Here is a 27547-nt window from a genome sequence, read left to right as displayed (position 1 = left end):
TTTTTTTTCTTTTTACGAAAATTATTTTTATTTTGTTTCATACCCCTCTCCCAGCAGCATGTTTTTTCTTCTTCTTCTTTTTTCTCTCGCGGCGTTTTAATAGTTCTGGGGCTCCTGTGGTTAACTTGGAAGGTCTGGAAACGAGACACAATATTTCAAGCGCGAAAACTGAACTGAACTGAAACTACAAAAAAGTCAAAATTTAAAAGGTATCTGGTCAACTGGAAGACAAAAACAGTAAAAAACATGAGAGCGATACGTTTACATTGCATTTTAGCACAGGTATAGTACTGGTTATAAATCAAATTCTAGTAGCTCGTAGATTGCAAGTGTTTTGAGCATGTTGATGGTTGATATGTTAGATCATAACTTTTAAGCAAACGTCTTCCACTCTAGAATACGTTTGATGGGTTCTTTTCAGTTCAGGAGTGAGCGATGATCAAGAATAGAAGTGCCCCAAAGCCAGGCTTGAGACCAAGCCCGAATGAGGCGGTAAATAGTAGTGTACAGTTATAAGTAATGCTCTCAAATTTTACACCAAGTGATTGTTTTGTAGTCCTCGTTTCTATCATCAAAATTTACCGTATTTTCTCATTGAACTTAAAAAATATGGGCAGTATTAATTTTGTTACCGGCGTGGAGTCCCAATACAGTTAATACATTTTTAGCAATCCTCACAAAGTTCCATTTAAACTTAACCTCAATAAAAACACACTACCTGTAACTACACTGCAAGAACATCCTAATATCTAGGCTTGTTTGTCTTCAGAAGCTTTAGATGATTTACTCTCTCCCTTAATTTCAGAATAATCTTATACAGGCTGAAATAGAGAGACGTCGCAAACTTCGTATTAAACAGGTATGGTTATTTACTTATTATACAACTTGCAACAACCTGTTTTTTTGTTCATTTATTTGTTTATGTTTAGGTGCGAGAGCAAGAAAAAGCATTTGCACTCAAGTTGAGAAGGAATGTGAAAAACAAGCGGGAAAATGAATTAGAACTTCTTTCACAACAGCTCAAGGTAATTAATACAAAATATGTTATTGTTGACTAAACAGGTAGTGTGCCAGGTAGGCAATTTTAGGCAATTAAATCTACTTGAAATGGAAGTTCCGAGATTTCGGTACTTGACGTTGAAAATTCTCTAATCTACAGCAACAATGGAAGGAGAAGCAATTGGTGCAGCAAGCAAGTCTAGAGAAAAAGTACCATGAAAATCTTGAAGGGTTTGGAGAAGGTCATCATGCCGCCTTCAAGGTATTCTCACAAAAGGATTTTATTTTTTATGTTGATTGATTTCCCCCTGAAACGTTTTCAATGGAGGAGTATGCAAATGTTCTTAGAAATGCGTGATGTGTGCTTGCTAAATAATAAAAGAGATGTGCCCACTGAAAGCCATTACCCATGCTAGACTTTGTTATGTGCAGGCCTCCATTGCAAGAAGCACAGAAGCTAAGAGTGAGAATAATGTCTGAAAATACAGATGGAGTTTTTAATTTAACACACAATAAAGTCACTAAAGTTATGTGCAGGCCTCCATTGCAAGAAGCACAGAAGCTAAGAGTGAGAATAATGTCTGAAAATACTGATGGAGTATAGGACGTAGTTTTTAACCTAACACACAATAAAGTCACTCACCAAAATCTAGCGCATATGTATTACCCCTCTCATATCCTTTTTATAGTGAGCATTGCATTTGCCTTTGCAATTTATTTTGGTATAGGGGGATGAAAGTAAAAATGTATTACTATGAAGGGAAGCTCAATGACAAAGAATATTTGAAAAAGTCGTGCAGCCCTAGTCTAAAATTCTCAAAAATGTATTTCAAGTGCAAGTATGGGCTATCTAAATTGTTTTTTTTTTTGTTGCTGTAGAAGTAGTAACATGTAATCCCCTGTTGTGATCTTGCTCTACACTATCTACTGTATACTGTATCTAAATTGCATATATACAATGCAGATTTTGTTTCTATTTGACAAAAATTGATAACTTGTTTAAAGATGAGTATGCAGAGAGGCCTGTAGATTTTGTTTCTATTTGACAAAAATTGATAACTTGTTCAAGGATGAGTATGCAGAGAGGCCTGTAGATTTTGTTTCTATTTGACAAAAATTGATAACTTGTTCAAGGATGAGTATGCAGAGAGGCCTGTAGATTTTGTTTCTATTTGACAAAAATTGATAACTTGTTCAAGGATGAGTATGCAGAGAGGCCTGTAGATTTTGTTTCTATTTGACAAAAATTGATAACTTGTTTAAAGATGAGTATGCAGAGAGGCCTGTAGATTTTGTTTCTATTTGACAAAAATTGATAACTTGTTTAAGGATGAGTATGCAGAGAGGCCTGTAGATTTTGTTTCTATTTGACAAAAATTGATAACTTGTTCAAGGATGAGTATGCAGAGAGGCCTGTAGATTTTGTTTCTATTTGACAAAAATTGATAACTTGTTCAAGGATGAGTATGCAGAGAGGCCTGTAGATTTTGTTTCTATTTGACAAAAATTGATAACTTGTTTAAAGATGAGGATGCAGAGAGGCCTGTAGATTTTGTTTCTATTTGACAAAAATTGATAACTTGTTCAAGGATGAGTATGCAGAGAGGCCTGTAGATTTTGTTTCTATTTGACAAAAATTGATAACTTGTTCAAGGATGAGTATGCAGAGAGGCCTGTAGATTTTGTTTCTATTTGACAAAAATTGATAACTTGTTCAAGGATGAGTATGCAGAGAGGCCTGTAGATTTTGTTTCTATTTGACAAAAATTGATAACTTGTTTAAGGATGAGGATGCAGAGAGGCCTGTAGATTTTGTTTCTATTTGACAAAAATTGATAACTTGTTTAAGGATGAGTATGCAGAGAGGCCTGTAGATTTTGTTTCTATTTGACAAAAATTGATAACTTGTTTAAAGATGAGGATGCAGAGAGGCCTGTAGATTTTGTTTCTATTTGACAAAAATTGATAACTTGTTTAAGGATGAGGATGCAGAGAAGCCAGACCACAGAGAGCTCACAAAGGAAGAAAAGAAAAAGTAAGATATCTGCCTCCCAGTTAGCACTTTTAGCTGCCAGCCATGGAGGAACAAATGATAGTGCAACATGTACTAACTGTGGTCACTAAGACAAAGTTTTTTTAAAGCTGCCTACATTCAATGCATTGATTGGCACAGACTTTACAATTAGGAGGATTTCATCATGTTCTGATGTGCATCAGCAAATAAGAAGCATTATTTCCACACTGGTTTGGTAGTGAGAGGTAGTGAAACCTTATTGGCTTACTTCACAAAACTGTCCAATGGTAACATGCCTTGCAATGTAAGGGTTGCACTGTTACACCATTTGACAAAAAGTATTTTTTATCCTACAGAGCATTGGAGCGACACAATAAAGCAATGATTAAGGCAAGTATACTGCTTAACTTAAGTGCTAAAGAATGGCTTTATTTGTAAATTTAATGTCTTTCTTGATTTTTGCTTTTAGCTTATGATTGATCGGGCTCAAGATCAGCAGTCTGACTTTGACAAAGCAGAAGCGAGGTAAGCGCATCCAGTTGGTCAGCATAATAGGGGCTACAGTAATTTCATTTTGTTGTCGGGGGCCAGTATTTATTTTATTAGCTTCGCCACAATAAGCAGGGTAGCCGCAACAGCATGGCCATTTACTGCGGACCCTTTAAAAACTACATAATTACAACAGATGATAGAAGATGTAAAAAGACTATTTACAACAAGTTGCAGGACGAGCGAGACTACGGCACGAATTACACTTAATACAGACAGTTTTGTACGTACGCGGGTCTTCCGCGTCGTAGAAATCTAAGGCGGCAAAGTAGTCGTCTAGAATGGCAGATTTGAAAGAGCTTAAAGAAGAGCAGTTAATCAAGTTCAGTTCACTGGAGAGAGAGTTCCATATCCTAGTTGTACGGGTAAAAAAAGATTTCTGATATGTTGTAGTTTTACACTTGGGTTCATGTACTTTACACAGTTTAGGGAGGATCTTGTTTGCCTTGTGCGACGTATAGTAGGGAGAAGTGACGGATTTAGATTTAGAAGTTCATTGGTCATTTTAAAAAAGAATACTAAGTCCAGATACTCGTGCCAGTACATTAGAGGGAGAAGATGCAGAGATCTGAGCCTAGAGCTGTATGATATTTCTGTCAAAAATGAAAGTCCCATTATGTACTTAGTGGCACGCCTCTGAGTTCTCTCCATATTTTGAATAAGGCCTATTGCCTGAGGGGCCCACACCTGGGTGGCATAACCCAAGAGCGGTCTTACTAAGGTTAAGTATAGAAGACGCCTAACATTTGTGTTTTTTAAAAATCTTGTGTTCCTTCTTATGTAGCCGATCAGTCTATTTGCGCGAGATGTTTGGCTGTGGACGTGATTGTTCCATGTTAAGTCGTCTGACACGAGCACCCCCAGATCACGCTCTGTCTTCACTTCCTCAACTACTTTGGTCTTTATAGTGTAGTTCATCACGACCAGCTTCATCTTCCTTGTAAACCTTTGAGCTTTACACTTGGTCTCGTTGAAGACAAGTCCAGCGGCGGTTGTCCATACGGTCTAGGTCTGACTGAATACATGCAGCGTCAGCAGGTGTCTTGATCTGCTTGTAGATCTTTGCGTCGTCCGCAAACATGGCTACTCTTGTGGCTACTCTTGACTACGTCTGGTAGGTCATTCACGTAGATTAGGAAGAGAGCCGGCCCTAAGATGGAACCTTGTGAGACGCCGGAGCAGATGGGCAGAGGTTTGGATATAGCACCTGGAACAGTTACGCGCTGTTGGCGACCTGTCAGATAAGAAGCGAACCACTGGAGCAGGTTGCCACCAAATCCAAAGTCACGCAACTTTTGCAATAGACGTGTGTGACAAACTTTGTCAAATGCTTTTGACATGTCCATATATACCATATCAACCTGCCCCCCATTGTCCAACTGAGCCCCTAAGAAGTCTAGGACTTCTATGAGGTTGGATGTGCAAGATTTTCCTTTGAGGAATCCGTGTTGACACGCCTTAACCATCTAGCTTAGTCCATCACTGAAGCTAATAAGCACAGACCTTTAAAGGACTTTTGACACCAGGGACAACAGTGAAATCGGTCTGTAGTTTTCCGTGAGTTCTGCTTCGCCCTTCTTTAACACAGGCACCACGTTTGCCTCCTTCCACTCTTGTGGTATAGCCCCCAAGCTCAGAGACTTGTTGAAGAGCTTGCACAGAGATGGTGTGATTTCCGGAGCAGTCTCCTTTAGAAGACGGGCCGGTATAGAGGGATTAGGAATGTCAGGGTTTGGTTATTGAACTGTGGATTCAGTAGTTATACAAAATATTTCTCCAAGAATGATTAATAGTAATAAATAAGGTGTTCAAATAGATGATTTCCCCAAGCTTTTTTGTTCAGTGTACTAGCAATTAGACCTTGAGGCTGATTGGACTATGATTCAACAGACCATGAGGCTGATTGGACTATGATTCAACAGACCTTGAGGCTGATTGGACTATGATTCAACAGACCATGAGGCTGATTGGACTATGATTCAACAGACCATGAGGCTGATTGGACTATGATTCAACAGACCTTGAGGCTGATTGGACTATGATTCAACAGACCATGAGGCTGATTGGACTATGATTCAACAGACCTTGAGGCTGATTGGACTATGATTCAACAGACCATGAGGCTGATTGGACTATGATTCAACAGACCATGAGGCTGATTGGACTATGATTCAACAGACCATGAGGCTGATTGGACTATGATTCAACAGACCATGAGGCTGATTGGACTATGATTCAACAGACCATGAGACTGATTGGACTATGATTCAACAGACCATGAGGCTTATTGGACTATGATTCAACAGACCATGAGACTGATTAGACTATGATTCAACAGACCATGAGGCTGATTGGACTATGATTCAACAGACCATGAGGCTGTAGGGTATATTCCAAAGCATAGTCCAAGAGTCCTGCTGAGAGGTCTTATTGTTCTAATTGAATTTAGTGCCGGACAATGGCCGCTTGCATTTATTGCATCGAGTTGACTTTGAATTCAGTGCCATGTGTTGTTGAACTGAAGCATAAAATACTGTTTGACTACAGCAAAATGTGAACTTATTGCAAAAAAAAAATGTTATATACATCTAGCATCTCTCAGGAATTTCCAGCTGAAATTTGAAAAACTTGAAAATATGAAATGGTAAATTTATCGATGTTGCCTTTGTTGTTGTTGTTGTTTTTTTCGGGGGGGGGGGGATAGCATTATCTAAGTCTGTAAAAAATTGTCACTAACTCGTTGAGCATATCGCTACTCACTGTCTATCACTAATAGACCATTAGAAGCTCAACCAATTCAGAATGCGATAGACCTCTAGTTGCTGAATTCTAAATATCACTATCCTATTTCAGCTGTAAATTTGCCTGTCATCACAGACTTTTAAAAAAAAAATCTTATATGCTACTATCCACTGCTGTACACAATAATTTCTCTTGTTAGGATGCGTGCAATGGAAACTGAAAGAGCAAGGGCAGCCCATATGGCTTCTCTTCCCAGGCCCAAGGATGCCATACTGGTATGCTCCACTTGAAGGCACTTCTGGGCCCATTTGAGAGATGGCCATTGATTTCTGACTCGTGTTGTCCTTATTTCAGAACTTTGACTTGTCAAGGCTAACACATGGTTAGTACACGCATCTAGAATCTGTTTGAGCAGATATGCAGATATGTTCTCTTTGGTGTGTCTACAAACTTCAAATTTTATAATAATAAAAATGCATCTTTACCAATTTGTTCTTCTCTTTCTTGTCTGCACTTGGAAAAAAATCAATCCATCTCCCCAGGTGAACAGAAGGTACAGCCACAGAATGCAGAGCATTTCAAATCCACTCACTACCACTTGCAACCAGTGGTTCAAGTTACAAGAGAGCCAGCTCTGAATGACCAGGTAGGGACACACAGGCCAGCAGCCTGGTAGAGTTAAGCAGAAAGTATAATGGAATGACCAGGTAGGGACATACAGTACAGGTCAGCAGCCTGGTAGAGTTAAGCAGAAAGTATAATGGAATGACCAGGTAGGGACACACAGGCCAGCAGCCTGGTAGAGTTAAGCAGAAAGTATAATGGAATGACCAGGTAGGGGCATACAGGCCAGCATCCTGTTAGAGTTAGGCAGAAAGTTTAGTGGAATGACCAGGTAGGGACATACAGGCCAGCAGCCTAACTACAGGCCTAAATACAGGCCAGCAGCCTAAGGTGAACAAAATACCATTAAGAGATGACATGTAAGATTCTTAAATGTTGTGTCAAGGAACCACAAAGACCACAAAGACCAGGATGTTACCTTCACATTAAACCTCAGGTTGAATGATATGAGTTTCATCCACAGGTCAATGCAAATGAGGCTGCAGAAGAAGTGGGAGAAATCATCGACAATGTTATTGAGGTGATTGCGCTTTCAGTCATGCCTCAAGACAAACCCTTAAGTCACGATTTTCCATTTGTTATATAACCCATCTAGGCATCTAAGCGCAGTCAAGCAGAGCAGACAGAGAAAGCATGGTTGAGGCACAAACACGCTCTGGCCCAGCACCAGCTAGCAGAGGTAAGATGCTACTTGATAAGACTTGGTAAAGGATTATGACTTTATGCCTTTTACTGCATTTCCCTGTCTTTTCTTAAAAACTGGCAACTTAAAAAATGGCCACTTCGTCTTTAAGAGAGGTACTCTTTTTTCTCCATCCACCTTTGCACCCCGTCTTTTCTTAAAAACTAATAGCAACTTCGTCTTTAAGAGAGGCACTTTTCTCTCCGCCCACCTTTGCACCCCATCCTTTTCCACCCTCACCCTGTGCTGTTCTTTATTCCATGTGGTGTTTCTATACTGGTAGGATCACAAGGCAATGACACCCTTACTTACTGTGCTGTTCTTTATTCCATGTGGTGTTTCTATACTGGTAGGATCACAAGGCATTGATGACTGAGCTGAGCGGACTTGAGCGGCTCGACCGGCAGAGAAGACAAGAGGCTGTCGCGAGAATACCGGTAATTCGAACAATCTTTGGGTGTTTTCTAATGCAGCTCACTCTACAGCAGATATATATTTTATTTCTCTTTCTCTTTTTGTTATAAGCTCTCCTTGCTATCTCAAGCGGCGTGGACCATACTGTCAATGTCTTCCTGCAGTTTTCATTATACTGCGAACTCTGACCAACGATTCCACTAAATAGCTTCTGACCTTTGCATTCGTTTTTTTTTTTTTTTTTTTCAATGATAAAGCATTTGACAAGCAATCTATCTCATTGACCTGCGCTTGACAATGAATTCTATAGAAGCCAATAGGAATGTAAAACAATCAAGAATCCCCAAAGGAAGGAAGAATTTGAAAATATTTGTGGAGAGTTCACGTGCAATTAAAAACTGCAGTTTCTAATAACCTGTTACAGCGATTTTCAAGTTTCTGCAATATTCCCAATGAATGCAACCAAAATTGTGTTACAAGTTGCTTGAAAAAATAATAACAAAAGACTTCGAGACACAGAAACATACATTGAAATGTATCTGTCTATCAAGCCCGATAAAGCTATGTAGTAATTTTTACACATTTTTACAATTTTTACACAAGTTTCTGCAATATTCCCAATGAATGCAACCAAAATTGTGTTGCAAGTTGCTTGAAAAAATAATATCAAAAGACTTCGAGACACAGAAACATACATTGAAATGTATCTGTCTATCAAGCCCGATAAAGCTATGTAGTAATTTTTACACATAATCTTATGTACTTTTGTCTGCAACAACCTTATATCAGTGGGCTGTATTGCCCCAACACTGACTACGATGTGTACCTGTTTTTTCACTTTTGTATTCTTTTGGTAGGTACGGATATTTCAGCCCCCTCATAAACGCGTGGAGGACGCTGAAGAGCGGCAGAAAGACTTGGAGCAAGCTTTCGAGGACATGTACATGATACAAACAGGTACTTTAGTCTGACAATACAACATGGATCTTTACAAAACAAAAGAGGCTCAACCAAAGCACATGTTTTTGTACATGCAGGACTTACCTCCCGCCAATTGTTTTATAACAATTTATGGTGTAACATATTTCTACACGGCCTCTTTCAGGTTACACAGGAGATTTGACGATAGCACTCGAGAGAGCAGAGAGTTCCCCCTTGCAGCCTCCAGCGTCATCTGAAAGTCCAAAGGGATCCACCATGGCGCATGAGATAGTTGTTGACCTACAGGACAACTCCAAGGTAGGGGGGGAAAGGGTTGTGTCCTGTGGGATCCAACATGGCGCATGAGATAGTTGTTGACCTACAGGACAACTCCAAGGTAGGGAGGGTTGGGAAGGGTTTGAGTCCATTAGGATCCACGGGGCATGGGAAAGCTATAGAACTAGGGACGAGTGTAAGGTAGTGGACGGGAGGGTATGCAAGGGATCCACGGGATATGGTAAAGCTATAGAACTAGAAATGAGTGTAAGGTAGTGGAGGGGAGTATGGGAAAGGTGGATTAGGTGGGATCCACACCATTAAGTATACGATAATGTATACTATGCAACACGTAGAGTGACGTACATTTTTTCTTCTGGTGGATTTTTAGCCTAAGACACAAGAGGTCACTGTGATACCTGTTGAAGACAGCCGCGAGAGGGATGACTCGAGAAGCGAAGACGAGGAGAGCATTGTGGAGAAAGAAGATATTCCTACCCGGCAGGGTGAGCGTGGTCATGGGCGAATGAGTGTCGATCAAACACTATTTTATTATGCTTTATATTATGCTCTTTTATTATGCTTTTTACATTTGGAAATGTTTGCAAGAAAACTTCAATAATAACCTACGACAAATAGCGATAATCACCTACGATTAAAATCAAATAACGATAATCACCTACGATTAAAGACAAATACTTTATTGATGGTATTTGTATCTCTGTTACCCGCTTGAATTAGCCGATGAAAATGGATGCTTTGTTCGACTCGATACTTAGCGGAATAATATAATGGCTGCGTGGCCAGCCTTGTTCAGTTAGTGACATTCAATGGTATAGTAGCCACAACTATACGGCTTGGGTTTATGATAAGGTGCAACGTTTATTTCAGACCCTGTACGACGCCTTCTTGGAAGGATCCAAAAACAGCGAGACGATTGGAAGAGACGGCAAACAACTGATGAAGAAGAAGGTACGTATGGTTACACTCCCATTCGTCAATAAAGAAGACTGTGTGGCCTCACTAGGGGCGCACAATAAAGAAGACCGTGTGGCCACACTAGTGGCACACAATAAAGAAGACTGTGTGGCCACACTAGGGGCACACAATAAAGAAGACTGTGTGGCCACACTAGGGGCACACAATAAAGAAGACTGTGTGGCCTCACTAGGGGCGCACAATAAAGAAGACTGTGTGGCCACACTAGGGGCACACAATAAAGAAGACTGTGTGGCCACACTAGGGGCACACAATAAAGAAGACTGTGTGGCCACACTAGGGGCACACAATAAAGAAGACTGTGTGGCCACACTAGGGGCACACAATAAAGAAGACTGTGTGGCCACACTAGGGGCACACAAAGAAGACTGTGGCCACACTAGGGGCACACAATAAAGAAGACTGTGTGGCCACACTAGGGGCACACAATAAAGAAGAATGTGTGGCCACACTAGGGGCACACAATAAAGAAGACTGTGTGGCCACACTAGGGGCACACAATAAAGAAGACTGTGTGGCCACACTAGGGACACACAATAAAGAAGACTGTGTGGCCACACTAGGGGCACACAATAAAGAAGACTGTGTGGCCACACTAGGGGCACACAAAGTCACGGTGGTCCGCCCCTATTATGAATTCAAGAATATTTAATAAAAAGTGTGTATTTAAATTGCCTTTTTTACCGTTTGTTCCAATTACTACACGGCCACCCTAGAAGAAGTCTCGACGTAAAAACTTCAGAATAATAATCTTCCTTAACGAAATATGTTTATTTGCAGCCGGCTTCAAACCTGACAAACTGGATTAGATTTTTGGGCGCCTAAAGTTTGTCACATTTCACGGATCTTTTGTTAGCATTTCGGCCCTTTTATCAGTGCGGTCTTCAGTCAGTTCAGGAGGAACGCGTAACGCAATCATTTCTATTGTCTAACCGAGGTCACGCATCAGTCGTACTGGAAAACTGCAGCAGGCCGGAAAAGCTGGGGTTTTTTTTCGCGCCCGCGCTCTATATACGGGAGCTGATTGTTGCATAAGCTAGAAGAAGGTTAGAGGAGTAGATCGACGTGAAATACGGCCAGAGTTCTCAAATTAATATCTATTTATCGAAGTGCGACGATAGCGCACCGAGTGTCTTGTCCGCCATATTGGAAGAGGAATGTGGTAGGTACACATATTGGACCTTGATTTTAGCTTGCTTATGTATTTTTTTAAGTGATGAGACTATTTTTCCCCGGTTGTGTGATGAATAATCTATGCCCTCGCCAAATTTCGTGAGGTGCACATCTCTAGTAAAAAGTGCACATCTCTGAGAAGTAACATCTCTGTTATTCATCTACGCGATAGAGTTATCAGAGCAGTTGTATGAAGTGAGATGAAGCCTGTGTTTCGCCTTACCTATCGTGTGTGTAATTTGAAATATAGTCCTTATAGTCCTTTTATAGTTCTAAAAGTGTTATAAGGGTTAAAATGTGCCAAGAATTGCCAAAGACAGAGCATCGGAATGGTCGACGATGATCGGTCGATGATACCAAGGAAATATTACAATTGTAACTTTTATTTATTTGATCATTGATACATCTTATATGCCTCTACTAAAATATAAGGGTCTTGCGAATTCCAACTATGTGACTTTCACTGTTTGATTTGATCTGCAGGTTCAAGACAACACAAAGAACAAGAAAGCAAAATTTACTCTTTAGTGTGTTGATTTTGTAGAGTAAACAATAAAAACACAAATCCTTTCTCGTTTTGGTTGAGCGCTTGTATGGGTTTTAGATAGCGAAATATCCAATAAAATGCTGAACCAAGCAAATTTATCGTGAAGGCTCTAATTCCATCAATGTAATAAAACAGAAAATCGCAGAGTACTACCATCGAGGTCGAATTCGGACCACATGTTGACTTTGCGAAGTAAACAACCTAAACAAAAGCCTCATCGCAGTTGCCGTTCCATCCACTATACAAAATACTAACCAAAAAACAAATAATGTTCAAAGTTACTCCATGTAGTTACCTCTTCTACTGGTAACTTAAATTAGTCCCATATGACAAATCTTTGCACGATTCCAACTTCTCCCCAGTATACTTTATCCGATCGTCTCGGAATGTAGTAGTGCGTATAAGTTGTTCAAATCGCTTAACTAATAAACAATGTCAACACGTTTGCTCGTTGCCCTACATAATTCTGCGATAAACAGAATCGAGTCGAATGGACAAAACGCTCTCTAATCTGCCATCTTGAAATCTGGTGTGAATTTGGTTGAGAGCGAGGGAGACTGGGCCTCAATGTTTTGATCAATGACGTCAGGCTATTGTATTCGCGTTCCTACTGAACTGGCTGAAGACCGCGCTGTTTATCAGTTGGGTTAATAATTCTCAATACTTTTAAAAATATCAAATAATGCTTGTAAACAAATACGCATACTGACGGAATAAATTTGAACTTCGATCCTTTGTCCAGGGGTGGTCGCGTAGTTGCGCAAACGGTGATGACGAAGGCCGAACAAAAAACCTGCCCTTGCCCTCCCCTGTGGGTAACATTCCTTGCCCTCCCCTGTGGGTAACATCTGTCAAGGAACAGTCGTTAAAAGTGGCAATTTACGCTCTGAAGTTTTTATTACGCGAAAATACAAAGCAGATAATAGAAAAGATGACAGCCTAACACAAATTTCCACGTGTCCAAATTTCGGTATTGATATGAATTATTGTATTGTGCTATCAGACATCGCCGACCAAAAGATGTCAGCTGCGAGACCTGCTGGAAAAAAGGCACAAAGGAGGTAAACAAATAAAGGTTTTTATAGGAGAAGTTGCCAGAATTAGGCAGGTTAGGCGATGCCACATTATATGCTGGGAAAACCATGTTAAAACGTTGAAAAATACCAGCACTATATAATGATATATAAGAACACTGCTAATAGACAATTGATAGACAATGTTTTTAAAAATATAGCAAAGCATTCTTCCGATATGTTTATTTTTCGATATCTTTCTCAGTGCAAAAGTGCTAACCCCGCTCGCAGAAGAAGAAGAACCCCTTCATGACACCCCATCAGCCCCTGCAATGCTAGACCGGCCTCAGGGCCCCTCGACGCGGGACATCACAGACCAAGATGACGCAGCCTCGCCGTATAAGGGGCGCGCATTGCTTCATCCTTTTGAGGTGGCAAAGCAAGCAAGAGCTGTCACGCCAACCACTGATGAGACCGAGGACAAACAGGTATGCTGTTGTCCTGTCAGTCGCGTGGAGATAACATTTGTATTAATCGGCTAGTGATGGCGTTCTGTGACTAACTGAATTCATTACCCCCCTTACTTATTGATTTCTGAACTTATTAATGATGGGATACGTAGCGTGTATGATACCCTCTTGTCCGCAACCCCTCTTTGTTGGCGTTGCTGCAAGCCGTAACCAAGATTTCTTGATTTGTTTGTAGCCCGTATCGACCTCCGCTCTGTCGCAAGAGCAGCATCTCCTGGAGCAGCAAAAGCTAAAAATGCAGTTACAAGAGCAGAAGTTGATCCAAGAGAGGCTCGAGGAACAGTTGAAGGAATACCACAACAAGTTAATGGATGTTACCGGCTCTATGAAAGACTCTGGCAGGGGTACAGGGTGGTTTCTACCTCAACAAGGGGTGATTGGGGGTCCAGACGGGCCCACCCCAACATCTAGTACAGGAATACTATCCACCCAACATGCGTGTGATGCTCCTAGTGAAAGTGTGCCACTACCCCAACATCAGTACAGCTTACCCGATGAAAGGTTACGTCCTTTTACAGAAGATCAACGCTCTTCTAATGCAAGGATAGCTCGAATGCAGGATCCGAACACGTCCTCTGGGGTACCAGTGGCCCCTGTTGAGGAAGTTTATCCAGCTCACGATGCAAAGCATATTTCATCCCAGGAACGATCAACTGGGAACTTCCCCTCTACGCAATATCCTTCTGATCATTCTAGATCACTGGTGGGGCAGGCTAGCGACACTAGTACTCTGGAATCCGGGTCTCTAAGATTGCTGGAGCAAACTGAGGAGGAGCCTTCAGACACTACTAGTGGTATGTCTACAGGCGCTCGAAGTGATATCCGGAGAAGTCTTGATGAAGGAGAGAGTGGGGCGTCTTCAAGTCCACCAAGCTCTGCATCAGGGCAACAGCCCTCAAGTGCCCAATCACCTGGACGATTCCAGATAGTATCAGGCACCTCTGCTGATAACAGCTCCACCAGAAAACCAGGCTATGAGTACCCTTTTCCCTTGGAACCTGGTTGGGGTTTGAAGGTCGTGTCAGCTAGTTCCTCTTCCAGTATTGCTTCTAGCGTACCCAGCAGTATGTACTCCGGGCCAACACCCTGGATTCCAAGTTCTGCAGCCCGTTACACTTTGGCTGTCTCCCCGATGCTACAGTCGCCAAGGTCGTCGGGAAGTAGTGGTCAAGATCAGGAGGAGCTGCTCTCTCAGTCTTTGAGCTCTTATAGCCATAGTACAGAGTCAGACAGAGTTCGCATTCAAGAGCAGTCGCCTCAAATGGTAGACCATCTTCAACCCTCTTTTGTCCCTACGAATGTACAGAAGTTTAACTGGGATCGTACCTCTCCCACTAGTACAAACCTTTCTGATGTCCTGGCAAGTGTCAGGCAAGGTGTTGCGGTTTCAAAGCGAGCAGATCCAGTACTCAGGCCTAGCCCTGGTGGACCCTCAGTGAGTAATGAGACCGGTCTTAGCACTGGTCAGTCTCCTGGTTATCTGGACGTGTACCGGAAAAAGTGGGAGGAAGAGCGCAAATTGATCAAGGCACAAAGGGCGGAGATCCGACAAAGACAAGAGAAACAGACACGACGCATGAGGTACTACCAGAATATCATTGAGCGCCATGGATACATTAGTCCACAGGCAGAGTCAGGAGTACCACGAATGGACAGTCCTCTTGGAGAGTTGGGGTTACACCAAACGGACAGTCCACAGGCAGGAGGTAAAGACAGTTCAACATCGACTAAATCCCTTGTAGACCTGCCAAAACAGTTTATTGACACCAAGAACAGCAGCAGTGGGAGGTCCACGCCTGATACTCTTGGGGATTTCCTTGGACGGTATAGACAAAGTTTAGATCTGAATGCTCATACCAAAGATACCAACATGAGCCCAAAAGATCCCAACAGAGCACAAGTCCCAACCCCTGTATGGCAGGCAAGATCAAGTACCGGTGATACACACTCTACTATTACTAGAATCAGTGTCCGTAATGTTATTACTGATTCACAAGGTTCAAGCTCTAGTGCCCTAACCTATTCACAGTCCTCTACTATAACATCGTCTGACACTGTCTACAGTCCTTTACCAAATTATCTTGGGCAGTCTAAACATGATGAAGTATGTTCCAGAGCCACGCCCCAACATGCCAACATCGACACCAAAGAACCAGGCCCAACTGGTCGTTCGATTGACCCCTCGTCTAGGATTCAAGAAGGTAGCAGGGCCGTGGAGATTTCTCATGAAATTTTAGTGTCTGAGGAAAGTAGTGAAGGCTTTTCAAGTCAGGTTGGCATCGGCGAACCTGGGGTTTTTTCTGAGGAGGATCAGCGCTGGTTCATTCCATCCCGATCTGGGACGTCTCAACGCTCAAGTGAAACACCCAACCAAGCCACGCCTTTCTACAGTGATCCTTTTTCGCCTGGCAGAGATGTGTACAATCGCGTGATCTCTACCGGTCCTCATTCGGACTCTCAAAGCAGCGGTACAAGCTCTAGTCCTCAAACACAACAGTGGTTTATCCCCCAAAAAGCGAGCACAAGCTCTGTCGACTTCCTGCACTCCCACTTTCGGCAAGATCTGCCCTTCACCGAAAAAACACCAAGGGATTGGCAGGTCCCTATGCGCGCTGGGAGCTCTACTACTAGTCCCTGGCCCCCAATGGAGACTATGAGAGCTAGGGTGGAGACTGAGACACAAGGTGAAGAGGATTTCTCGAGAAGACCTGGTTTTGGACAAGAATTAAGTTACCCTGGGAAGACGCCAAGGGTATGGCAAGTCCCCATGCGCGCTGGGAGCTCCACCACAAGTCTTTGGCCACCCATCGCGAGTACGGCCAATGGTGGCCAAGGCGACTGGCGTTTCCCTCCCCGTGCAGATGCCTCGTCCTCGAGTGTTTTTGTGCCTGTACCATCTTATGATAGACCAAACGCGCAAGATAGACAAGACGAAGCATATACTGGCGGCGAACAAGGGACATGGCATGTCCCCGTGCGTGCAAGCGGGTCATCATCCAGTGCTATTGGACCTGTAACGTCTCATGGTAGACCACACCCGCAAGACAAACAAGACGAAGGTCATGTCCCCGTACGTGCTAGCGCCTCATCAATCAGCGCTTTGGGACCTGCTCCGTCAGCCACCCCATTTCATCCGAAATTCTCAAGAGAGCACTCCAGCCCAATGCGCTATGATACACAAGACAACTCATTAGCGGAAGACTCTAGATGGCAGTTGGAAAACTCTTCTTCTGATTTCCTTGGTCCTGTCTTGCGCGAACAGTCCGCCTTCAGCCCCGGGGAACATGAGTGGCTGTATGTCCCACCATCAACTGCTTCACAGTCTACCACACCAGGTGATCGATCTAGCCCCGGGCATTTAGCCAGCCCTGGGCATGTAGGAAGTCCCAGGTATGAAGCTAGCCCCGGGCATTTAGCTAGCCCCCGCTATTTTATCAGTCGAGGACAGTCTGCCGATCAAAGGTATCCAGAGAGTGATTTTGCCGTCCCTGGGCATTCAGGAAGTCGTTCTGCTGAAAACCCACGGTTTTCTACCAGTCCCGGGCATTCCGCCGACTTAGACCATTCTACAATCCCAGGATATTCGGCAAGTACGGCGTATAGCGAGACCCGCGATTATGGTGCTGATTTGGATACTGGCAGCGATGATCGTAAATACGATCTCTCGTCTCGACAACTTTCAGGTACGTTGCTTTTGATTCTCAAGTGAAATATATGCGTCAGGAAATTGCCACTCCTAACTGATGAAGATGTAGCAAGCCAGGCTAGTCCCTTTCGTTCTCTTCGGAGTTCCTGTGGTTGGCCTTGATGCAAAAGGGGGCTGGGAATAGCCAGCCTACAGAAGAGAGGTAAGGGTTTCCTGTGACGTCAAATCATCCACCACAGGAAAATCGAAAAGAACGCCATGTACTAGTAGTCCTCGTAACTAGTAACCTCGAAACGTCTGTGAACTTCAAGTGCCCGAGCCTATGAACTTTAGGATTTACTGTACAATATCCAACATAATCGAGCAAAGTTATTTTTTCTCTCCTCAGATCGCCCCAGTAACACCGCTTCGCTCATTTCCGGTAGCCTTGTGTCCGAGGTTTCCATGTCCGACTTCAGGCATGAATCATCTGAAAATTCCGAAAGACTTACGACCGTTAATGACGAGGAACAATCAGGCGGGAGCAAGGTACGAAATACTTTACAAACTTGATTGTTTTGTTCGAAGAATTTATAACTGCATTATTTCCATCGTCTTTAGTAATTATGGCATCGCATTTTAAGTTTTATCTAGATCACTTGTCTTGTGATTCAAGTATAGAACACTGTTGGTAGAAGCCCCTATTGAGGTAGATTTTATCTATAGTGTTTCAAATCTGTTGTCTCAGGAGCAGGATAGGATAAGCTCCATCCATACGTCCGACATATCAAATCATGGGAGCCTTCTATCACAAAGTGCCCACTCGGCAAGCATGTCAAGCAGATTCAGCGATCAAGGTGAGATGTTGTCAAGAAGCGGAGCTTCTGTTACTATGAAGGGCTTGGAAGCGGAGAATATACATCACTCGCCGCGTGAGGAAGCACGTTACCCGCGCGAAGACGCACAGATTCATGAGGGACCACTTGAAGCGCGCGATGGAACGCGTGACACGCGCGAGGAGACTGAGAGTGATACCCTATCCTTGCCGCCAGACAGTCACAGCATCCCTCTACAAGCCGCCTTCCTTCAGCGGAAGCAGGACTTCATCAAGAGGTCCCTTGCAAGAGTGGACCAGGCCAAAGCGAAGCGCTACGAGTCGCAGCCTCAAGTGCACGTCAAACAACGGAGTAAACCTGTGAAACAGGTTAGTAAACCTGCAAAACCAATTAGAGGTGGCAAATCTGCTAAAACTAGCAAGCCCTCGAAACCGGCGAAACCCAGAAGGACTAGCAAGATGTCAAGGAGCTCAATAGCTGGACCTTGACGAAGGCAAATATTCCATTTAAATATTGATGACTGTGTGCGAGAGGCACGATATTTCGATGATCTTTTAGCCGATGTACCCTACGCAGTATAATGGCTGACGCTATGTATGATGCTTCAGGTCGTGTTGTCTATGTTTTCGGTGTGTAAATAGTTTGCCAATGAAACAGGGCCTATAAGAAGAGACTTGTATTCACCTAACATTTACCTGTCAAGCGTTTGGTTAGAGGTTTCATAATATTGTAATATAGAGTGCACCACGGCCTTTGTTTGTTTTTGTTTTTTTTTTTTTTTGCGGTCTTGGTGAATAAATCAGAAAATGCAGGAGCTCTTCTATAAATAACCCATTTGGCCATTCCATGGTTGGGGATTTGCTATATTATATTTTTGCGCTTTTCTTCGGCAGCGAAACAATCACAGGGAAATTTTAGTCTGCAGCAGTGAATCTTACCATATTCCTGACACTGTCTCTCCTGATACCTGATCTTACCATATTCCTGACACTGGGTCTCCTGATACCTGACCTTACCATATTCCTGACACTGGGTCTCCTGATATCTGATCTTACCATATTCCTGACACTGGGTCTCCTGATATCTGATCTTACCATATTCCTGACACTGGGTCTCCTGATACCTGACCTTACCATATTCCTGTCACTGTCTCTCATGATACCTGATCTTGCCATATTCCTGACACTGTCTCTCCTGATACCTGATCTTACCATATTCCTGACACTGGGTCTCCTGATACCTGATCTTACCATATTCCTGACACTGGGCCTCCTGATACCTGATTTTACCATATTCCTGACACTGGGTCTCCTGATACCTGATCTTACCATATTCCTGACACTGGGCCTCCTGATACCTGATCTCACCATATTCCTGACATTTTCACCGCCTTTTTTCTGACTTAAAAATGCAGTAGAGCGTCTGATCGGTGCCTACGACACACTAGGCGATTTTGCATACGCGTACGAACGAGTTTCAATCGCCGGCTGAAAAAGACCCCGGTCTGTCTACTTCGGAGACGGCGAATTTTTCTAACGATTTTTATCGCAGAGACTTAGCGATCGAAATCACCGATATCTAGAAATGTCAGATACTGGCGATCAAATTCGCTGGCGATCGGCCGTCAGTCGTGTTGCATGCTCGCTCGGGCGAAAAGAATGCGCGAAAATACCATAGTTTCTAGTGACATTTTATGATTAGACTGAGATAAATCGGACGGAGAAAAAGGAGGTGTGAGTCAAATGTACGAGCGAAACAGGACGTGATCCGCTCAGATTTCTAATGAAATAGTAATCTTAGTTTTTTTTTTCTTCTTGCAGCAATAGCATAAATGTGCTTACACTGCATTCCCCTTCTCAAAATCCATTTCTTTGATCTTTTTTTCCCAAAAAAAGAGCCGGGCTAGCTGTACCCTCGAAGCGGGTTTGAAATTCGGGTAACCAATGGTAGCCACATGCATTTGTTTATTTGAACAAATTTAAACACGTAAGTCCGTCTTTAATGTCACATGATCCAGGAACAGATGTATAGTTTTAGGGGCATTCTACAAACCCAATATAACTTTCGAATGAGAAATACTAATTTACAAAACCTATCATTGGTTAAGATAAAATAAAAACTGTTAGATGCTTACGGCGATAGTAATGGTAGAAATGATAAAATGAGTTCTAAAAATCACTTTTATCTGAAAGTGTGGGTCTTTGAAATTGATTTTATAATATTCAGAGTTGAACCTTCACCCTTAGTCTTGCTTGATTTTTTACTTTCTAAAGAAGAAATTGATCTGCTGCCCTTAGGCCACAAGATGGGTATAGTCAGAGATATGTTATTCCATGTATCCAAATAAAAAGAAAAATTTGCCAATGAAATAGCTAATGGTTGTCTAATAAGCATAATTTCTTTAGAACAATATATGGCTGCTTTTATTCTGCAGATTTTTTTACGGGACCAAATACTGGGCTTAAACGTTGTTCTTGTCACGATGACATGTCATTTTGAAAATAATCTAAACTGTCGAGATTCGAGTCCATGTCACCTTAAGTAAACTTTCAAAACCTTAAACTCTCAGATGATTATCGAAGACCAGCTCTTGCGAGTAATATAGGTTTTGCACACTGCGCTACATTCAACGTCATATCAAAGTTATGTATAATATTCTTTTTCGTGATATTTCGCTACTATTCTTTTTCGTGATATTTCGCTACTATTCTTTTTCGTGATGCAAGATTGATTAAAAGTGTTATCCACATTGCATTAACATAATCATTTTATATACATACATAATAGAATAGGCTTTTGATTGGTATTTTGACTTGTTTTGTTTTGTTTTTTTTTGCAATAAAAAAAATCATCATTCTATCCTTATTTTTTAAAGTATCCTAACCTCGTTTTCTAGTAGGCAGACTGTCGCATTTGACATTGTATCTTGAACATCTTACCATACAGTGTAAATGTGTACATGTTACCTCGGTAACTATTACCATGGCAACAGTCATATTTTGGTGATTTTTTCATCCTGTCCTCGATCATATTGAAGCCGTAAATTTGTCAGTCTTCTTAGTAAATTTATCATAACAATAATTATGTCCTTGTGATGTTCTTGATTCTGCAGCTTGAACAGATGAAATCATGAAGATCTGTTTCCGAATATTGCTTTTAAGACAGCTTGACTACCTCAACTATTATACGACTTCCTTAGAACGATAAATCTTATGGTGCTTTAATTGCTTCAAAGAATCAACACCCGGAAACGTTTTCGGACGGGAATCTTACGAATTTTAGAATACTTCCAGCATATTGTGAAGTAAGACGATATTCTTAATAAAACAAATTTCAATCCAAAAGATCTACCAAAAAATGTTTGGAGAAGTTATTGTTTAGCACTGACCACCTTTTTGCGTAACTACTGTGATATTGAGTTTTCTGTACAATGATTAAGATCTCAGAGCTTATATTACATTCGTTATCAGACCTAGATTTTGAGCAACTGTCTGATTGCGGTGGTTTCTGAAGAACTCTGTGCAAACACAAGTGGCGATTAAAAGGCACAAACGTGAGAAATGAGGATGTGTTTCTGAGTAAACTAGCGCTAAGTGCACGACAATCACATGAGCGCAGCACAGCAGCTGCTACCAAACATTTTACTTTCTTAAGGTGAGGACCTGTTCTTATCTCCAGTTGGTAATCTCGCAATAAGAGAAAAGACATGGCTTTACGCAACAGCAGCCAAAATGTGACTCAATTACAAAACGCTACCTACATCCATCCAAGAGGAACAGATGACCTGAAAAGGATCGTCTTGATTTCGTTCTACGCGGTAACACTCTTCCTTGGCGTATTCGGCAACTCGTGTATCATCGCTATCGTTATAAAAGTCAAGCGCATGCGAACAATGGCAAATGTCTTCATACTAAACATGGCAGTTTCAGATCTTGTGGTGTCTGTGATAGATGTGCCGAGAAAGCTGCAGATTGCCATAACCATGTCCTACGCTTACGAGGTGCCAAGTCTCGATGTGGTCAAGGTCTTGTGTAAAATACTGCCCTTTACTCGAGAGCTGAGCTATTCGGTATCTTCCCTCAGTGCTGTTATGATCGGTATCGATCGCTACTATGCCGTCATCTGTCCCATGGAGCAAAAGCCGCGAGTTCTATCCCCAAAAGTGACAATTCCTGCTATTTGGCTCATTTCTGCGTTGGCCTACTCCACAAACCTTTACACCTACAAAGCGACGAAAAATGAAGGCGCTTTCTATTGCAGTTACAGATGGCATCCGTTGCCTGAAAAGGAAACAGAAGAGTTGTTCCTCTTGATTACATTTGTACTCTTCGTAGCTCTTCCCTTGGTGGCTCTTGTCTTTGTCTACGCTCTCATTGCCGTCAAAATGATGAATCGAAGCATCCCTGGAGCGACCGGAGCAGCAGTGAATTCCCACCGCGTCCGCGGGAATAACAAAATCATTCGCCTCTCCATCGCCATCACAACCGCTTTCTTCATATGCTGGGTGCCTTATTATGTCCTCTTACTCACACTTACCTTTAACATCCGCCTTGGAGACGAGTCAATTGAGATCTCTGCCTTGATACTTGTACTGGCGGACGTCTTCGAGGCCCTGACGTACACCAGCATCGTCACCAACCCAATGATTTGCTTGGCATTCAGCACCAACTTTAGGCAGGCGCTTAAAGAGCTCATGTTGTGCCAAGCACGCAACCTACAAGCAAACAACACGAACCGAACACGCATACAACAGAGCATGACCATGGCATACTCGTTCGAGACCATTTCTATGAGCGTCGAGTCTGTGAACAAGGACGTCCATCCACGGAGGCGTGGTGTGTACATCGTTACTCCTTAGGATAAGCGACACTGTTTCATATTTATCCAGTAACCTAGCTTGACTTCGATACCTTCTCAGTTATTTACCCGCTGACCTGATTTGACAAAAGGCTTATTCGGTAGACTTTTTTCAATTAGATCAGTACATGCACTTTATTATACACGAAATCCGTACTGGTCTGTGTGGAGGTTAGTTGGTGCGTAAGTTCTGAAGATGGTATAATCAAGCATTCACCATGGGGTTTATCAACGTATTTTACTTTGCTTAGTCGGCGTCGATTCTTTTGAAAATTCTTTAAACTAGAAGCAGTGGAGAGAACAAAAAATAATAAATTATACCCGTGCTTCACTTATTTACAAAGCAAACCCTTATTAAGAAATTCTGTTAAAAGATCATAGAAGGGATTCCAAGCCGGTAGCGATTACTAAACCAATTCCCGTATGGATGTCGTTTTTAAATAAAGTAATCGTGAACTTTTCAGTGACGACAAGTGTCACGCTACGAGATGTCCGGATAAGGGTGTTTGTTGAGGATCTCATGATATTGTTGAGACTGTTAGTCATCCTACCGTACATTTACTTTAAGTTCCGTCACCCGTTTATATCATATATGATGATCCGAACTACGTTTGAGGACTATCTGATCTCGGCCTTGTTTTCAATACTCTGTGCAAATAGAGCATAGTGTTTAAAGATACTCTGCGAAACGTATATGGTTTGTTTCTGATCGAACGCGCGTCTCAGCACATGATCTAGACAATGATCACATGAACACATTGTGAGTCAGACAAGTAGCTGAAGAACCTTCAGTTCCCTCTCAAGCCCTTGATAACGTCGTCTTCTCTGGTTTGCCAAGCTATTTGCGCCAAAAAAAAAAAAACATGGATTCACACAGTAGCAGCAAAAACGGTAATCACTCGCGAAACGCTACAGACCTTCGAACAGGAACAGAAGATGTCAAAAGGATCGCCTTGATTTTGTTCTACGCGGTAACACTCTTCCTTGGCGTATTCGGCAACTGGTGTATCATCGCTATCGTTATAAAAGTCAAGCGCATGCGGACAATGGCAAATGTCTTCATACTAAACATGGCAGTTTCAGATCTTGTGGTGTCTGTGATAGATGTGCCGAGAAAGCTGCAGATTGCCATAACCATGTCCTACGCTTACGAGGTGCCAAGTTTCGATGTGGTCAAGGTCTTGTGTAAAATACTGCCCTTTACTCGAGAGCTGAGCTATTCGGTATCTTCCCTCAGTGCTGTTATGATCGGTATCGATCGCTACTATGCCGTCATCTGTCCCATGGAGCAAAAGCCGCGAGTTCTATCCCCAAAAGTGACAATTCCTGCTATTTGGCTCATTTCTGCGTTGGCCTACTCCACAAACCTTTACACCTACAAAGCGACGAAAAAAGAAGGCGCTTTCTATTGCAGTTACAGATGGCATCCGTTGCCTGAAAAGGAAACAGAAGAGTTGTTCCTCTTGATTACATTTGTACTCTTCGTAGCTCTTCCCTTGGTGGCTCTTGTCTTTGTCTACGCTCTCATTGCCGTCAAAATGATGAATCGAAGCATCCCTGGAGCGACCGGAGCAGCAGTGAATTCCCACCGCGTCCGCGGGAATAACAAAATCATTCGCCTCTCCATCGCCATCACAACCGCTTTCTTCATATGCTGGGTGCCTTATTATGTCCTCTTACTCACACTTACCTTTAACATCCGCCTTGGAGACGAGTCAATTGAGATCTCTGCCTTGATACTTGTACTGGCGGACGTCTTCGAGGCCCTGACGTACACCAGCATCGTCACCAACCCAATGATTTGCTTGGCATTCAGCACCAACTTTAGGCAGGCGCTTAAAGAGCTCATGTTGTGCCAAGCACGCAACCTACAAGCAAACAACACGAACCGAACACGCATACAACAGAGCATGACCATGGCATACTCGTTCGAGACCATTTCTATGAGCGTCGAGTCTGTGAACAAGGACGTCCATCCACGGAGGCGTGGTGTGTACATCGTTACTCCTTAGGATAAGCGACACTGTTTCATATTTATCCAGTAACCTAGCTTGACTTCGATACCTTCTCAGTTATTTACCCGCTGACCTGATTTGACAAAAGGCTTATTCGGTAGACTTTTTTCAATTAGATCAGTACATGCACTTTATTATACACGAAATCCGTACTGGTCTGTGTGGAGGTTAGTTGGTGCGTAAGTTCTGAAGATGGTATAATCAAGCATTCACCATGGGGTTTATCAACGTATTTTACTTTGCTTAGTCGGCGTCGATTCTTTTGAAAATTCTTTAAACTAGAAGCAGTGGAGAGAACAAAAAATAATAAATTATACCCGTGCTTCACTTATTTACAAAGCAAACCCTTATTAAGAAATTCTGTTAAAAGATCATAGAAGGGATTCCAAGCCGGTAGCGATTACTAAACCAATTCCCGTATGGATGTCGTTTTTAAATAAAGTAATCGTGAACTTTTCAGTGACGACAAGTGTCACGCTACGAGATGTCCGGATAAGGGTGTTTGTTGAGGATCTCATGATATTGTTGAGACTGTTAGTCATCCTACCGTACATTTACTTTAAGTTCCGTCACCCGTTTATATCATATATGATGATCCGAACTACGTTTGAGGACTATCTGATCTCGGCCTTGTTTTCAATACTCTGTGCAAATAGAGCATAGTGTTTAAAGATACTCTGCGAAACGTATATGGTTTGTTTCTGATCGAACGCGCGTCTCAGCACATGATCTAGACAATGATCACATGAACACATTGTGAGTCAGACAAGTAGCTGAAGAACCTTCAGTTCCCTCTCAAGCCCTTGATAACGTCGTCTTCTCTGGTTTGCCAAGCTATTTGCGCCAAAAAAAAAAAAACATGGATTCACACAGTAGCAGCAAAAACGGTAATCACTCGCGAAACGCTACAGACCTTCGAACAGGAACAGAAGATGTCAAAAGGATCGCCTTGATTTTGTTCTACGCGGTAACACTCTTCCTTGGCGTATTCGGCAACTGGTGTATCATCGCTATCGTTATAAAAGTCAAGCGCATGCGGACAATGGCAAATGTCTTCATACTAAACATGGCAGTTTCAGATCTTGTGGTGTCTGTGATAGATGTGCCGAGAAAGCTGCAGATTGCCATAACCATGTCCTACGCTTACGAGGTGCCAAGTTTCGATGTGGTCAAGGTCTTGTGTAAAATACTGCCCTTTACTCGAGAGCTGAGCTATTCGGTATCTTCCCTCAGTGCTGTTATGATCGGTATCGATCGCTACTATGCCGTCATCTGTCCCATGGAGCAAAAGCCGCGAGTTCTATCCCCAAAAGTGACAATTCCTGCTATTTGGCTCATTTCTGCGTTGGCCTACTCCACAAACCTTTACACCTACAAAGCGACGAAAAAAGAAGGCGCTTTCTATTGCAGTTACAGATGGCATCCGTTGCCTGAAAAGGAAGCAGAAGAGTTGTTCCTCTTGATTACATTTGTACTCTTCGTAGCTCTTCCCTTGGTGGCTCTTGTCTTTGTCTACTCTCTCATCGCCGTCAAAATGATGAATCGAAGCATCCCTGGAGCGACCGGAGCAGCAGTGAATTCCCACCGCGTCCGCGGGAATAACAAAATAATTCGCCTCTCCATCGCCATCACAACCGCTTTCTTCATATGCTGGGTGCCTTATTATGTCCTCTTACTCACACTTACCTTTAACATCCGCCTTGGAGACGAGTCAATTGAGATCTCTGCCTTGATACTTGTACTGGCGGACATCTTCGAGGCCCTGACGTACACCAGCATCGTCACCAACCCAATGATTTGCTTGGCATTCAGCACCAACTTTAGGCAGGCGCTTAAAGAGCTCATGTCGTGCCAAGCACGCAGCCTACAAGCAAACAACACGAACCGAACACGCATACAACATAGCATGACCATGGCATCCTCGTTCGAGACCATTTCTATGAGCGTCGAGTCTGTTAACAAGGACGTCCACCCAGGGAGGAGGTGTGTCCCGTATGTCATCACGTCTTAGAGGTCAGGGGCGGACCCAGGATTTCAAAATGTGGGGTGGATAATGGCCGGATAGACGGCTTATAACTGATCCAGTGGTTTTTGGTAGGTCACATAGATCTAACAATCTGTCGCGTCAGCAAAGTCAAGCAGGCGAAAGCACATTACCTCCCGTCCCTCAGACATTTATTTCCTTCAAACAAGGAGACTTTGCATTTTTTACTCAAAAAGGGGGGTGGATATCCACCCAATCCACCCCCCTGTATCCTCCCCTGGATGTCACCCAAGCAGAGAGAAATGAGCGCCCCATCCTGAATCGGAGCCATATTTTGAATGACATTGGGTCTTTGACTATGCTACCACGTAGTTGACATGAGTATAATAAAATAATAGTAAATAAATACCTTACAGACACTGATAAATGACTCCGCCCGGCGCGTACACATCCCCCCCCCCCCCCTTTGCGGTCTATTCTTATTCAAATACTGTGCTTTTTCCCATATGATGGCTATGACTGCCACACCCCCCCTCCCTTTTGCGGTCTATTCTTATAAAGGAATATTCAAATACTGTGCTTTTTCCCATATGATGACTATGACACACCCCCCCCTCCCTTTTGCGGTCTATTCTTATAAAGGAATATTCAAATACTGTGCTTTTTCCCATATGATGACTATGACACACCCCCCCCCCCTCCCTTTTGCGGTCTATTCTTATAAAGGAATATTCAAATACTGTGCTT

The 27547-nt window shown here is 42.7% G+C and overlaps 4 protein-coding genes across 6 annotated transcripts; all 4 read left to right on the top strand.

Moving 5' to 3' along the window:
• The first annotated feature begins 116 nt into the window (after positions 1 to 116).
• On the top strand, positions 117 to 18695 carry LOC116611665. Of its 3 annotated transcripts, none has more exons than XM_048732592.1 (23): positions 117 to 282; positions 427 to 492; positions 806 to 859; positions 930 to 1025; positions 1160 to 1261; positions 2979 to 3034; positions 3370 to 3403; positions 3483 to 3538; positions 6504 to 6579; positions 6659 to 6686; positions 6847 to 6950; positions 7392 to 7448; positions 7524 to 7607; positions 7964 to 8047; positions 8882 to 8981; positions 9130 to 9263; positions 9613 to 9727; positions 10113 to 10193; positions 12944 to 13001; positions 13219 to 13441; positions 13659 to 17166; positions 17518 to 17657; positions 17857 to 18695. In XM_048732592.1, the coding sequence occupies exons 2-23, from the start codon at positions 436 to 438 to the stop codon at positions 18430 to 18432; spliced, it is 5823 nt and encodes a 1940-aa protein (XP_048588549.1). In that variant the 5' UTR covers positions 117 to 282; positions 427 to 435; the 3' UTR covers positions 18433 to 18695. The 3 variants fall into 3 exon arrangements, with proteins under 3 accessions (XP_048588549.1, XP_048588548.1, XP_048588550.1); XM_048732591.1 differs by having other exon boundaries at positions 422 to 492; XM_048732593.1 differs by lacking the exons at positions 117 to 282; positions 427 to 492; positions 806 to 859; ... (11 more) ...; positions 8882 to 8981; positions 9130 to 9263 and adding an exon at positions 9296 to 9342.
• Positions 18696 to 22034: 3339 nt separating this feature from the next.
• Positions 22035 to 22802, top strand: LOC5503865 (substance-K receptor). Its single transcript, XM_048732352.1, has one exon. It carries the CDS (start codon positions 22035 to 22037, stop codon positions 22800 to 22802), a length of 768 nt encoding a protein of 255 aa, XP_048588309.1.
• An 850-nt stretch (positions 22803 to 23652) lies between these two features.
• Positions 23653 to 25660, top strand: LOC5496126 (QRFP-like peptide receptor). The gene has a single exon (XM_001617885.3). The coding sequence runs from the start codon at positions 23665 to 23667 to the stop codon at positions 24811 to 24813; it is 1149 nt and encodes a 382-aa protein (XP_001617935.1). The 5' UTR covers positions 23653 to 23664; the 3' UTR covers positions 24814 to 25660.
• A 15-nt stretch (positions 25661 to 25675) lies between these two features.
• LOC5503866 (QRFP-like peptide receptor) lies at positions 25676 to 26827 on the top strand. Its single transcript, XM_001624760.3, has one exon. It carries the CDS (start codon positions 25676 to 25678, stop codon positions 26825 to 26827), a length of 1152 nt encoding a protein of 383 aa, XP_001624810.2.
• Positions 26828 to 27547: the final 720 nt, after the last annotated feature.

Source organism: Nematostella vectensis, chromosome 9 (genome assembly GCF_932526225.1).
Source record: "Nematostella vectensis chromosome 9, jaNemVect1.1, whole genome shotgun sequence".
Taxonomy (NCBI): Eukaryota; Metazoa; Cnidaria; class Anthozoa; order Actiniaria; family Edwardsiidae; genus Nematostella; species Nematostella vectensis.
Note: the sequence above shows the minus strand (reverse complement) of the source record. Positions and strands in the feature narration are given on the sequence as shown.

What these genes read in the sequence shown, in the direction of transcription:
- LOC5496126 (XM_001617885.3), top strand. Translation starts at nt 23,665, where the DNA reads ATGGATTCACACAGTAGCAGCAAAAACGGTAATCACTCGCGAAACGCT.
- LOC5503865 (XM_048732352.1), top strand. Translation starts at nt 22,035, where the DNA reads ATGATCGGTATCGATCGCTACTATGCCGTCATCTGTCCCATGGAGCAA.
- LOC116611665 (XM_048732592.1), top strand. Translation starts at nt 436, where the DNA reads ATGATCAAGAATAGAAGTGCCCCAAAGCCAGGCTTGAGACCAAGCCCG. An exon ending in TTCTTTCACAACAGCTCAAG is followed by an intron (nt 1,026 to 1,159) that starts GTAATTAATACA and finishes TCTAATCTACAG; the next exon opens with CAACAATGGAAGGAGAAGCA. An exon ending in ACCTACAGGACAACTCCAAG is followed by an intron (nt 9,264 to 9,612) that starts GTAGGGGGGGAA and finishes GTGGATTTTTAG; the next exon opens with CCTAAGACACAAGAGGTCAC.
- LOC5503866 (XM_001624760.3), top strand. Translation starts at nt 25,676, where the DNA reads ATGGATTCACACAGTAGCAGCAAAAACGGTAATCACTCGCGAAACGCT.